This window comes from Aedes albopictus, chromosome 1 (genome assembly GCF_035046485.1).
Source record: "Aedes albopictus strain Foshan chromosome 1, AalbF5, whole genome shotgun sequence".
In the NCBI taxonomy this organism is placed as follows: Eukaryota; Metazoa; Arthropoda; class Insecta; order Diptera; family Culicidae; genus Aedes; species Aedes albopictus.
The window spans coordinates 245,746,359-245,760,591 of NC_085136.1; the positions used below are offsets into that span (position 1 = coordinate 245,746,359).

Sequence of the window (14,233 nt, forward strand, 5' to 3'; positions counted from 1 at the left end):
TGATGTGTCGCAAGAATGAGTTATGTTCAATTTTATATTTGGTCACTTCCGGCGGGACACCCAGAACCGGTTCCGGAACACTGCCAGTTCAGATATGGTCTGGTACTGTTTTCCTGCTAACCGTTCATCAGGTTATCGAAAATGCCGAATTTGATGTGTCGCATGCATGGGTTTGGATCTCTTTTATATTTGGCAACTTCCGGTGGGACATCCGAAACCGGTTCCGGAACACTACCGATTCTGATATGGTCTGAGACTATTTTCCTGCTTACCGTTTATCAGATTATCGAAAGTGCCGTGGTTAGATGTGTCGCATGCATGGGTTTGGTTCTCTTTTATATTTGGCCACTTCCGGCGGGACATCCGGAACCAGTTTCGGAACACTACCAGTTCAGATATGGTCTGAGACTTTTTGCCTGCGTACCGTTCATCAGGCTGTCGAAAATGCCGCTGTTTGATGGGTCGCATGCATGGGTTTGGTTCTCTTTTATATTTGGCCACTTCCGGCAGGACATCCGGAACTGGTTCCGGAACACTACTGGTTCAGATATGGTCTGATACTATTTTCCTGCTAACCGTTGATCAGGTTACCAAAAATGCCGCTAGTTGATGTGTCGCATGAATGAGTTATGTTCAATTTTATATTTGGTCACTACTGTTTTCCTGCTAACCGTTCATCAGGTTATCGAAAATGCCGCTGTTTGATGTGTCGCATGCATGGGTTTGGTTCTCTTTTATACTTGTCCACTTCCGGCGGAACACCCAGAACCGGTTCCGGATCACTACCGGTTCAGATATGGTCTTATACTGTTTTTCTGCCAACCGTTCGTCAGGTTATCGAAAATGCCGCTGTTTGATGTGTCGCATGCATGGGTTTGGTTCTCTTTTATATTTAGCAACTTCCGGCGGGACATCCGAAACCGGTTCCGAAACACTACCGGTTCTGATATGGTCTGAGACTGTTTTCCTGCTTGCCGTTCATCAGATGATCAAAAATGCCGTGGTTTAATATGTCGCATGCATGGGTTTGTTGCATTTTCATGTCTGGCCTCTCCCAGGGGTACCGGTCCGGAACACCTAAATGGCCATAACTCCGGAACGGCTGGACCGATCGGAACCATTTTCAATAGGAAACAATGGGACTATATGCCGCGTCGAATGAACCGTCGGTCATAAGAACCGGTTGAGGTTTACTGCCAAAAAGTGATGTGAGTTTTTTTGTCCACACACACACACACACACACACACATACACACACACACACACATACATACGCACAGACATCACCACAATTCGTCGAGCTGAGTCGATTGGTATATGTGACTCGACCCTCCGGGCCTTCTATCAAAAAGTCATTTTTGGAGTGAACATATAGCTTTTCTAGTACACTTAGTGTACGAGAAAGGCAAAAATATAATTTAATCGCATCAACACCTTATACAGTTTTTCAATCTTCAATCTCCTTATGCTTCTAAAATTACGCTCACAATCGTGTTACCAATAATAATAAAATATAGCCTAAACAGTTGTGCAGAAATAAACATTGGCGAAGATCACAAAGTGATCTGTGATTGTGAATAAAGTTAACCTTCTTCATGCATTGCATGCATTCATGCATGCACCCCGCTGCCGAAGTGGATGGAATGGGGTCATCATGACCACAATACACGACTAGGGTTAAGGTGGTCAAGCAGTCAACTGAGAGGACTGATATTTTTCTGCTCTGTTTTGCTGTTGAACATAACATCGAAATATGCATCATCAATAAGTTTCGAAAATCGATGATGGCTTTGTTAAAATTGTTGCTTTCCTATGTAAAGTGTTTTCAGGATTCAGCAACATTTTGGCTAACGTCGACGAAAAGTTCATGAGTATATATTCGACGAGAAAGGCAATATCACCACTAGGTGGAATAATCTGGTTTTTTTTTATGAATTTTAAACAGGGGGAGGAAAGAGTAGGAGACAAAAAGTTAAAATAAAAAATATTTATCAGCCTAATCTACATCTAATAATTTTGGACTCAGTCTCTATAATAAAGATAAATCAATCAATCAATTTTGGACTCACCGAAGAAAATGACTGTATACAAGATACCCTGATACGCCAAGACCCTAAGATACCCCAAGACTGTATACGACGTGGTTAGCATTAGGCGATTACGATTTCGTGACGATGATTTTTGGTATAATTTGTTCGAAATGTTACGTCTGTTTCTCTGTGCTATTGTAATTTCTAACCTGACATCTTTTCGTTTTGGATTTACTAAATATTGAATCTTTAGAACTGAGATACTGATTAGAGAGGCTTAAAATTTTGTTTCTTCTGAAATGAATGTAGTTTTTGCAGAAACCATTTTTAGGCAAAATTTCACAAAAACAATGGTTTCTGCAAAAACGAAAAACATTTTCCACCTGGAAAAAAATCAGGATATTCCTTGATCCATACTCTACATGTGCACGAAAACCGTTTTTGAAAATATTACTTCGTTATTTTATAAAAAATCAAAAACCAGAAAAAAATTAGGAAATGCTTCCAGTTTCGCCTTAAGTCGATTGTGCACCGCAAGTCGATTGTGCACCGCAAATGAACGATCAAATTTCTAGCCAATAATATGAAGTAAAAGTTTAGATTTGCATCTTACTAACAACAGAGCAATGGCGGACGATTCAACCACCCGTTTTTCATTACTCTATCTCACTCCAGGCTGCTTAGGGTTCACATTCACCAAATTTTCAATAGCTTGTATGTTCTAATCAATATTAGAGAATACATCAACGCGTAGACACAATCAGAACCCATTGATGCTAAAATGATAGAAATCCGTTTTTGGCGTACCGCGTGCTTATCAGCTCATTGTTCTATGAGCAACTTTCACAATTATTAACTGAGAGCTTCCTTTGTATGCCCAATGAAGTCAAGAAAGTTTCCTTTACGAAAAGTTCCTGGGCCGACCAGGAATCGAACTCGTCTTCCTTTGCATGGTCATGCTGAATACCCATGCGCTTATCGCATCGGATATACATTGACTAAGTTATTAGTGGCCGAAGCCTTACCACTTTTTCTTACATGCTCAATCTTTGATTTTGAATTGTATCCCCATATGTTGCCGAAAGACGTTACTAAACGTCAAACAATCTAAAAAGTCTAAAATTGTCTTCTGGAAGTACCACAGAGATTCCCTGACACAAATGACATCTGAAGAGGACCTTTGTAATTATTTTAACTTCATAACTTGATACTTACATGCCCAGGATCCCATCTCGCGCAGCTTCACTGCGGAACCGAATAGTTTCGGCCCGAGCAGGTTCTCGTAGATCCATGGAAACACCTTCCGCAGCAACTGCACCGACACGACGAAAACGCACACTCCACTGAAGATGTCGTACGCGTTGGCCATTTTTCTCCTTGTTGGCAGAATTTTGATTCCTTCTAAAATCGCTCCCGGAACGCACCTTCACTCGGTTGGGACAAAATTGGAAATGCGGGGAATAAGGGCGAAAACACACTGAATTAGGCTTCTATGGAACAAATTATATCACTTTTCTGTGTTAAATTTTCGACTTTTTTCATTTATGGGATTATCGCGAGAATTTCGTCATCGCCACGGCGCGATAGCCGACGACCGACGTGATGAATTGGCGAAAACAAAACCACAGAAACTGAACCGAACTCGTGAACGGCGATAGGTAAGTTACCGCGGTATAGGTGTAAGTACCTTTGCGCGATCCGATAAGAGCGAGGTGTGATTGAACACTAGGTACGACACGAGGTACCCAACCAGCCAAACCCAACGATACAGCCTACTGCGACGACGTCGATGTGACCTGCGTGGAGGAGAGATAGAAAGAGAGCCGGTCGATCGATCACCACACGGCTAGCCGTCACCAAGCAAGCACTGATGAACACACACGGCCGACTTCGATTATGCACACTGACGGAGCCCTGCCTACTTGTACTACTAGGCAAGTGCTAGATAGCAGTCTAATTGAGCTTCCTGGTAACACACGAACGATGCGAAACGGCACGATTCAGCTTGGTAGCAAACCGGTGTGTTTAGAATTCGTAATTGCTTTCTTTTCTTTTTTTCGTCCGCAGACGATATAATGGTATTCTTATCAGCAAGTAACCACGTTGAACACGAACACACTACCGACTGTAGTACTAGAGCAAAAGCAGGCTACACCGAATAAACGTGACGAGATCTGACCGCTTGCAACGATACCGAGCAACTAAACTGCAGTTGAGAAGCGAGGGACAACTCGAGGAGGGTCCGTTCGAAACTTTCGCCCAAAACTTTGTTGATTTTTGAAACTGGTTGGTTGAGGGGTATTTCATAACCACCGAAAACCGGACCGTGGACGAACGGCTTGCCGCAAGCATGCGAACTCGCGCGACATGGGCCCCCTTTACAACAGTCGGTCTGTTTTTGGGTGGTGTGAGCCGAGAAACACAGAAAATCACATCAAAATACTGCAGCAAGCAGCATGTGCCAGCAGGAGGAGGTACAAGGGTTGCGTCGTCTAAGTAGGCCTGTATTGGTGCAAATGTTCAGGAGAAATTGTTCGCGACGCTTACGAATCTAGTATGCGGTAACAATAGGTCACCAACACCAAGCAAGCCTACTGTGATCGCTTTGCACCAGGTAAAGAAAGAAATATTTACAACTCAGTCGAACTAATTGAAAAAAGTTGCCCGTTCATGGTTTACTGCGAACGTCGCGACGTGAAACGGATGCAGTCGAAAGTGAAGTCGATGTTGATGGGGGCATGGCATACCTTTACGATGATGACCACTGACAACCAGACCCTTCGAAGATGACGGATGGATGGAGTTACCCTACAACGCAGTACACAAAAGGATGCAATCAAGCGATCGTCCGTCAGCCGGTTCGATGGGATTTCGAACGAAGAAAGTTACAATCACAACAAATTCGCGCACTGCAATTCACCCTTTTGCACTGGCCTGCTATACCGCTGGCTGCTATTAGCTTAGCTGTTATCGCAGCGAACACCCGGAGTTATGTCACTCGAAATAAAATTTTAATCGCTCGACGCGCGGTTCGCGGATTTTGTTATTAAACCACATACAGTCAGCAGGGAATGAAATTATCGATCACGATCGCGATAGTAGAAAACTCTCCCACGCGCATTATCGGCGAAAAAAGACGTGCGATAAATTCAGACCCGGATTTCTCCCGAGAATGTGTTTTCGCTCGTTCCGCAGCGCCGAAAATCGATTATCATTAGCAATGAAAAGTTGACTGGTTTGCTTTCTGCTCTTTGTTCGCCTTTCCGTAGTCCCGTCATCACCGGCTGTAGCTTTTATGTATAAAATTTCTGTTCTCTCTCGAGCAGCTTGTATGGTCGAGTGGTTATGGTGCGCGGTCAACCACATTTTTGTGGAGGGTCTAGGTTCGAATCCCGTTAGCGGCAAATTTTTGTTATTTGCCTTCTGATAATTATCGCGATAACTTCGCAGGCGATAAAGTTGGATAGCGAAAATGGAAAGAGCGATTTCCAGTTTTCGGCTATCTTTGATCGGGGACAAACAGCAACGACCGATAATCATTTCTCACAGGAAAAGTAAAAACAGAAAAAATCGGTTGCTCGAAAAACGCCGTTTTTCGTCTCAATTTGCTGAGAATTTCATTCCCTGACAGTCAGAGTCGCTCGCTCTAGGCTAGGTTAGTTACTAATGCTAATGCCGCGATTTCTTTTCTGTGCCCACCAAACTACCACACCACCGCGCGTTGAAGTTGGACCGAATCGGGTGACGACGTCGGAACATCACACATAGACATCGTTTTCCCCTGCTTTCATTGATTACAAGAAAGAAATCGGACAGCTGCAGGCAGCCAGCCGCGCGGAGCCGTTGATGACGATCCATTTTTCGCCCTTTTTCCTTATTACATGGTGAGCGTACATATTGCGATTAGATGTGTTTTACTGGTTCGTATTTGGTTCCGTAATCAGTATTCAGCTTTGAGCGAGTCAACTGAACGCTTCAGTAAAACGATAGACGCATTCCCTCCGTATACATTCACGGATGTTTTCAATCTCACAGCCGTTTAAAAATTTGAATGCGCATGCGTGCGCGCCACAACAAATAAACGCACATATCTGCATTAACATGTCTAAAGGGTCTAACTCGTTTTGTAAACAAACATTGTTTCTGTCGCTGTAGGGCTCATCTCGATCCACCCACGCATCTGGGGGCCGTTATCAGAAAGAGCAAAGTTAGATCTTTCTGATAACGGCCCCCAGATGCGTGGGTGAATCGAGATGAGCCCTACAGCGACAGAAACAATGTTTGTTTACAAAACGAGTTAGACCCTTTAGACATGTTAATGCAGATATGTTCTGTTGAATATATGCGATGTCGTCTCATTTTCACCACATCTAGAGCGATGCGTTATTTGTTCATATTAGTGCTGTTACTAAACATTTATTTTGACGGTTAAATTAAAAATAAGAATCATTGCGGAGTTCATGAAATCTATTAGATCTATTAGTTTAAATATGTATCGTAGTAGGCAATGAGATTTATAAATGCAGACTGTCATTAGATGCCCGAACAAACGTAAGACAAATTTTATCAGGCTATGGCCCCGGAACAGTTCTCATACTAAAGACGTTTGTTAGGATTTAGGCGCACGAGACTACCCGAAGCCCCGAAGATAAATATGACTTTGTTGCAAGGGAAGAGCTTCGTGGAAAATAATTTCCTGTGCGTTTTCTGCGCTCTGACATCGGATAGGGTGAAAGCAAAAATCATGTACTAAGTCTAGGTCACGAGCGTCCCGAAATCATCCGAAAATCATGGTCCGGTTCTCAGCAAGCGGCTTTCAGGGAGTTTTCGGATCGTTCCATGGGTTTCCAAGGGGTTCAGAATCGTTCCATGGTGTCAGCGGGTTGCAGGGGGTGTCAGGAGCGTTCCACGGGGTTTAGAGTTTCAGGGGTGGGCGATCCAGGGAATTTCAGAAATGTTGCATGGAGTTATAGATACTCCAGGGGCGCGTCAGGGACGTTCCCGCGGGTTTCAGAGGCTGTTAGGGGGTAAGGCATTCAATGGGATTTCAGGAGATTCAGGGGTGTTTCTGCGGGTTTCAGATGGTTTCAGAAGCGTTTCAATGATTTTTATAAGGGTTAAGGGGTGTTTCAGGGGCGTTCCAGGGGTATTCCATGAGGTTTGAGGGGGTCGCGGGAGCGTTTCAGGGATTTACATGGGGTTTCAGAGGCGCTCCAGAGAGTTTCAGGAGTGCTCCAGAGGGTTTATGGGGAACCCAGGGGGCGTTTCAGGGGTATTCCAGGTGTTGCGACAACGGAACAGGAGCGCTGGGAACACTGCTCTCGGAGCATAGCTCATCCCTCGCTTTCCAGCTGGGCTCATCGGTGGCAGCTGCATGCTGCCACACGATAGACGTCAGAAGCATAAACCGGATACCAATATTCGCTAGTTGTCATACCATTGTTTTGTATAGAGTTGATTAGATCTTACTGTGTACCGATTCATACTAATGTATTCTTTTAAAGCGTAAAGTCGCGTTTTTCATTAAAAGTAATTTTGTTCGCTTACGAACGCGTTTTTATACGACTGATATGACCAATCGTATCACGGCCACCTCCCACTAACGCGTCGTAACACCAGGCGATTTTTAGGCATTCTATACGGTTCTAGGGACGTTCCAGGATGCAGATTTCAAGGATTTTATGAGATTTCCAGGGGTTTTCATGGGGTGTAAGGGTGTTTCAGACATTTAAAGGGGTTCTTAGATGGGTTCCTGAAGTGTGTAAAGGGTTTCAGGGTGTTTCAGGGGGATGAATGGGCGCTCCATGGTGTTCAGAGATGTTTTAGAGCGTTTGAACGGGTTGCAGGGGGTTTAAGGAGCATTCCATGAGTTTCCAAGAGGTTCATAATCGTTCTATGATGTTTCAGGGGCTTCCGGCGTTTCAGGGGGTTTTAGGGGGTGTGCTAGGAACTTCCATGATGTCAGCGGGTTGCAGGGGGTGTTTAGGGCCGTTCCAAGGAACTTCAGAAATGTTTTAAGGAGTTCGAGGGGATTCAGGGGCTTATCAAGGACCTTGCAGAGGGTTTCAGAGGGTTTTGGGGGGTTTCAAAGGCATTCCATGGGACTTCAGGAGTTTCAGGGGTATTTCTACGGGTATTTCTATTAGGTTTGAGAAGTATTTCAATGGTTTTAAAGGGGGTTCAGGGGCGTTCCTGGGGTGTTCCAGGGGCTTTCAGGGGTGTTCTATGAGGTTTCAGTGACGGTCCAACTTGTTTCAGTGGATTTTGGGGGTTTGCGGATTGCGGGAGCGTTTAAGGGGTTTATATAGTGTTTCAGGGATGTTTCAGAGGGTTTTTAGGAATCCCCAGGGGGCGTTTCAGGGGTATTCCAGGCGATTTTAAGGCATTCCATAGGGTTTTAGGGACGTTCCAGGGTATGGATTTCAGGGGGTTTTATGAGCGTTCGAGGGGTTTACATGGGGTTCAAGAGTGTTACAAGGGATATATCCCTGAAACTCCTTGAAACCCCTTTCAAATGACCCGTGTCGAGGAATGAGTAATTGAGGGAGTGAAAAAGATGCTCGATCGATAACGGAACCTGTGAAGTACCTGGGCACCCCCACAGTATTTCATCCCTTACCGCGTTAATGCAGGGCTCTAGCTTGGTGGACCTCTTTTCCCATGCTATTCCTGGGATTAATCATGAAAAATTTCATAAATCAAAATCAAGTAGGTTATGGTAGAGGCGATGCTAACCCCTTTGCAAGAAGTGGGTTGGCGAGGTCTCCGTTGAGGAGAAGCGAGGAAGTATGAGCGGGAAGCTGCGCATGCAGCTCTAGCGTGTGAGCTCCGATCCACTTTCCGGCAAGTCTGCCGGAGGAGATAGTTGACGGAGTGTGGTTGATGAGGGCCATTGACCAAAAGCGAGAAGGGCTGCCCGCGATTGAGGTGGCGTAGTAGTAGCTAGCAATGGCAAGACCATCGACTTTGCGTTCACTAAGTCCCACATAAGTAAGGACCTAAAAGTGGCCTTGTTGCGACTTCGTAAGTCGATGGACGATACCAAGCAGGATCACGTGAGACTCGTGAAAAATCCAACAGCGGAAAAACCGGCGAAAGTGATGGTTACGAAGTGTACTCAGACGGAGGCCTTCGCTTTCGCAGGAAGTCCAAAAGGCTCGGCGGATGCGACTGCTTGTGATAAGCACTCGCAGAAGCGGGTGAGGCAGCCGTCGGGTGAGGAGCGATCTGGCGGTGCCCGCAATGCTAGGCGGTTACTAACCCCGAAGGCCGGCAGTAATGCCGGCTAGTCGGACCCCATCCAGGTGTCCCAGAAAGCTGGGAAGGGTGGACCTGAAAAGACTGGAAGGGAACGGGGGTTGTGACCGCTGTTAGGCCCTCAGCAACCACAGAGTAGGGCGAACCAAGAGTAGGACCCCCCTTGGAAGACAGTTGAGCGAAACAGGAAGAAGAAAAAAACCGCAGGTCGAGGAGATCAGGGACGCCAATTCTAAGGAGACGTAGAAGAGTTGGTGCCAAGCGTGTAAAAGGCGACGCGCTCGTCATCAAGACCGAACAGTGTAAGTACTCAGAAGTCTTAAAGGCGATGAGAAACGACGCCAAGCTCGTGGATCTGGGAGCCGACGTGCACTGTATTAGGCGTACTCGTACGAGTGAAAAGATTCTCAACCCCAATCGTGACAAGAAGCACAAGGGCACCGCCTACAAAAGTCTGGCGGAAGAGGTCCTTGGCGAGGGTGTCGATGTGAGGGCTCTTAAAGCGGATGCGACCTATGTAGATGACTGGACCAGCTCGTGACTGCGGCAACAGTTTGAGGTGCAGATGGCCACCGCAGCCGTTCGTTAAATCCGTTAATGTAGGGAAGCTCTAGGCGAGCTAGTCAGCATGCCAACTGATCTTGCACGAGCCACCGGAGGTTTGTTTAAACTGTCTGGAACCAGGGCACAAGTCATGGGACTTCAAAGGCCCTGATAGGAGCAAGCTGTGTAGGCGATGCAGCGCCGAAGGCCATAAGGCACAAGGCTTTACGAGTTCACTCACGTGTTTGATTTGTTACGCGAAATCCACGAACAACATGCACCCAACGGGTGGTTCAAGGTGCCAGGCCTTCAAAACAGCCATAGTGAACAAATCACAGCGCAGGTAACGCAACTGAATTTCAATCACTGTGACGCAGCTCATCAATTGCTTTGTTAGGCAGTTTCCGAGTGGGGGACGGATATCGCCATCATAGCGGACCCATACCGAGTACCCGCTAGCAATAGCAAATGGGTCGCGGATTCCAAGTAACCAAAAGTTCCGCTTCCCATGACAAAATACACTTTCAAGCTCCGCGAAGTTCAGATAAAGTTCCAAATGGAACTTTCTGGCTGCTTAAGAGGCTAACGATGAGCCTTGCTGGAATTTCGGTCACAAATTCCGGCAAGGCTCATTGTTAGCCTCTTAAGCAGCCAGAAAGTTCCATTCGGAACTTTATCTGAACTTCGCGGAACTTTAAAGCTGCTTAAGATGCTACTCGGAACTTCGTCGGAACTTTCAAGTTCATAGAAGTTCAGTTCAGTAGCAATAAAGATTAATTTTTTTTTCACAGAAAGCAACTGTTTAAGCATACGAGAATAAAAGACAAATATGAATTCAAATCAAATCAATGAATACTGGGCTTAAGCAAAAAAAAAGTGCCGCCCATCGGATACGAACCGATAGTCGCTGCGTGTGAACCCTACGCTCTACCACAGTACTACAGTTGCGATTGAGTGGTCAGCAGGTAAAGTCTGACCTGAATCGATTTTCTGTCGGCAGCTAGTTTTGCACATTTGTGCAGTAGTGAAGCTAGCTTGACTTTGCCAAGTGTTTTCAGCAGCGCAGCGGTAAGTCGGCAGGCTATCCAGTTCAAATCTACAAAGCAGCGACACCCCTGAAAATATAATTATCAGAAGAAATTTCCCCAGACATGAATCACAAACAGAGCTGCGATTCTGAAAACACATGTTTGTTTCTGCATGCATTTTGTCAAAGTTCTGTCAGAAGCTGCCTAGAAGGCTATCCAGCGTGCTTATGTGAGTGAACTTTCAAGTTCCAAAATTACTTAAAAATGAAGCTGCTTAGAAGGCTAATGAGCAACCTCGATCAAGCTGCTTAGCTTATAAAGTACCCTTTTATCTGAACTTTAGTTTACTTGGGATGGGACCGGAAAAATGACGGCGACATGGACGACGGGTAAATACTTCGGCCAGGAGTTGATGTCTATTAGCTATGAGGGCTTCGTGGTCACCAAAATAAACGGGGTCTTCTCAGTAATTGCTATGCGCCTCCGCGACGGTCGATCGAGCAGTTCACGCATATGCTGGACTGTTTGACGACCATGAAAACAGGATGAATGCGAGTGACTTTAATGCCTGGGCCGTGGAATAGGGAAGCCGTTTTACGAACCAGCGGGGTCAGATCATGCTAGAGACACTGGCCATACTAGATGCTGACCAGGCTAATGCCGGTACCAAGAGTGCCTATAGTCGGAACGGTGCGGAGTTGATAATTGACGCTACTTTTTGTAGTCCTGGCCTAACAAGTAGTTCGAACAGGCTACACTCACAGCGATCACCAGGCCGTTCGCTACAGTATCGACTACAACAACAACAATCAGCGGGCAGAGGAAAAGGCGGCTAGGCCAAGGCCAAGGCCTCGCAGGTGAAAGAGCCTACGAACTTGGCTGCGGATGCAGCGAGCACAATCTGAGGAAGAACGAAACGAACGGCGAGGGGTTTCGCCGCTGCAAATGCCGCGATGAAGACCGAGATATAACGGTAAGCAAAAAGGCCTGCCTCGAGGGTCTCTGTTAGAGTGACAATACGAATCCGTGCGTGGGGTGGTGCCTACAGGATCATGATGGCCAAGACGAGAGGTGTAATGGATCCTACAGAGCAATCACCAGAGATTTTGGAGGGGATCATCGGGCGGCTTTTTCCTTAACCTCTTTTCGCAGGACAGCCGGGGATTGGGGCTGGCGATGAGGAGTGGGTCACCGATGAGAAACTTGCAGGGATAGCAAAGTCCCTCAGCGTAGGTAAGGCCCCAGGTCCGGACGGAGTTCCGAACCTGGCCTTAAAAGTTGCTATCGCAGAGGCTCCCGAGGTGTTCAGGTCTGCTATGCAGAAATGCCTGGACCAGGGAATTATCCCAGAAGCATGGAAGAGGAAGAGCCTGGTTTTACAGGTATGTTCCGTTTTTGTCACTATTCGTTTTTATCACTTTCCGTTTTTGTCACTATCCGATCTCGTCAACATGTCATTCCGTGTTTGCCAACACTCAAAGTTTGATCAATTTTTTCTTCGAATACTAGTTATTTATAGTTTAACATTAATCCTGAGGTAATGCATCTATAAATGAATTAGAATAAACTACCCATGATGGTATAAAATACGTATGTGTCCCTGTAGCGTATGCACTACACTGGTTCACACTGCTACACTGCTGGTTCCTTTAGGAAACTGAAGCTTAGTTTGGGATACAGGAATTCGATCTAGGGATTATACCAGGAACTTTTGAAGGATTCTTAGAAAAACTCCTGAAGCTATCCCATCAATCCTTAAGGTTTCCCACAAGGAACTCTTGGAGGATATTTGTAAGAACTTCTGCAGAATTCCCACCACAACATCCCTGAGAAGTTTCAGGAGAAACTTCTGGATGATTTCCAGAAGTAACTCCCAGAAAGTGAACTTCTGGATGATTTGCAGAGGAAACTCCTGGGGGATGCCCAGAAGGAACTGCAGTAAGAGTCACAAAAAGATTTCCTGCAGAAATACCAGAAGAAACGCTTTAAAGAATCCAAGAACAAACTCTTGATGAAAAATCCAGAAAAACTTTTGGTGCAATCTCATAAGGAAGTTCTGGGTGAACTCCAGAGGAAACTCCTAGAGAACTATCATAAAGAGTTTCTGGAGGTATTTCAGAAAATAACCTTGGAAGAATTCCCGCAGGAAATTCTGAAGAGTCGGAACTCCTATAGGAATTGCGGAAGAAAAGTCTTAATATATCTCAAAAGCAACTCTTGAATTCCAAGAGGATGTCTTGGTCAAAACCTAGAATGATTTTCTCAATTAACTCCGATTCCTGGTGAAATTCCAGAAAGAATGCCCGAAGAAATTGAAAAAGGCATCTGATCCGAGAAGGAACTCCTGAAGAAATCCTAAGGATCATAAATTCTTTCCTAGAAAAATCTCTTCGAATTCCAAAAGATAACCAAGCAGTGCGAGGTAACATAGAGGAATTCCAGAAGGAACTTTTTGGGGAATCCTAAGTTGTGGTGAAGTTCCAAGTGATTGCATAGACAAATTCCTTGAGATATCCTAAAGGTATCCCAGAGCCCCTATAGCCACAGCTGTAAGGGCGCGGGTATTCAGCATATCCATCGATTCCCAGTCGGCCCATGAACTTTTCGTAAAGGAAATTCCCTTGGTTATCTTGGCAAAGAGTATCTTCATGCCTGCCACACGTTATACACATATCAAATGATCATTCAGGGATCTCCAGTTAGCCTAGTGGTTAAGGCGGATTAGGCGGTTAGGTTGGATCGCCAATCCGGAGACGTCGGGTTCGATTCCCGTTCCGGTCGGGAGCATTTTCTCGACTGGGCATAGTGCTTGCCTCACAATTCATATAATGGCTGACAAAGAAAGCCTTCAGTTAATAACAGTGGAAATGCTCAAACAACACTAAGTTGAAGAGAGGCATGCTAAGTTCCAATGGGAACGTAGAGACATAAAGCAAAATAAGTACAAGGTCATTGGCACAGGAAGCTTTCAGTTGATAACTGTGGTTGTGCTCATAGAACACTAAGCTGAGGAGCAGGCTTTGTCTCAGTTGGACGTTACGCCAAGAAGAAGAATAACAGCAGAAGAAGTTTCTATACGAATCTCTGGAGGAATACCTATAGTTTACGACACAGAGGTGGGTCGGAAGTGCTTTCACATAACCCCAGGAGTCCCGCAAGGTTCCATCCTGGGACCGGTGTTATGGAATGTTAACTACGACGAGGTGTTGAGGTTAGAATTTTCAATGGAAGTGGAGATTGTCTGCTTTGCCGACGACATTACGCCCATTAGTGTAGAATTAGCATAAGTTAAAATACACAAAAATAAAAACAAAAAAAAAATACGCCCATTACGCTAGAAGTCTACGGGGTAGGTGGAGGCCCTATGTTGGCACT

General features: G+C 45.5%; 2 protein-coding genes across 9 annotated transcripts in view; one reads left to right on the forward strand and one right to left on the reverse strand.

Moving 5' to 3' along the window:
* Positions 1–4,917, reverse strand: part of LOC115259476 (very-long-chain 3-oxoacyl-CoA reductase-like) — a 67,563-nt gene extending 62,646 nt beyond the window's left edge. The window contains exons 1-2 of one of the 4 annotated variants that reach the window (XM_062846564.1): positions 4,778–4,917; positions 3,246–3,454 (exon numbers count right to left, since the gene is read on the reverse strand). In XM_062846564.1, coding sequence (XP_062702548.1) covers positions 3,246–3,399 — 154 coding nt within the window. In that variant the 5' untranslated portion in view covers positions 3,400–3,454; positions 4,778–4,917. Of the gene's footprint in view, positions 1–3,245; positions 4,565–4,777 lie in introns of those variants that run through there. The other 3 variants (XM_062846563.1, XM_062846565.1, XM_062846566.1) reach the window with 3 other exon arrangements.
* The window catches only part of LOC115259784 (SKI family transcriptional corepressor 2-like), an 833,559-nt gene that overhangs the window by 184,132 nt on the left and 635,194 nt on the right, over positions 1–14,233 (forward strand). The gene's annotated exons all lie outside the window — the stretch shown is intronic.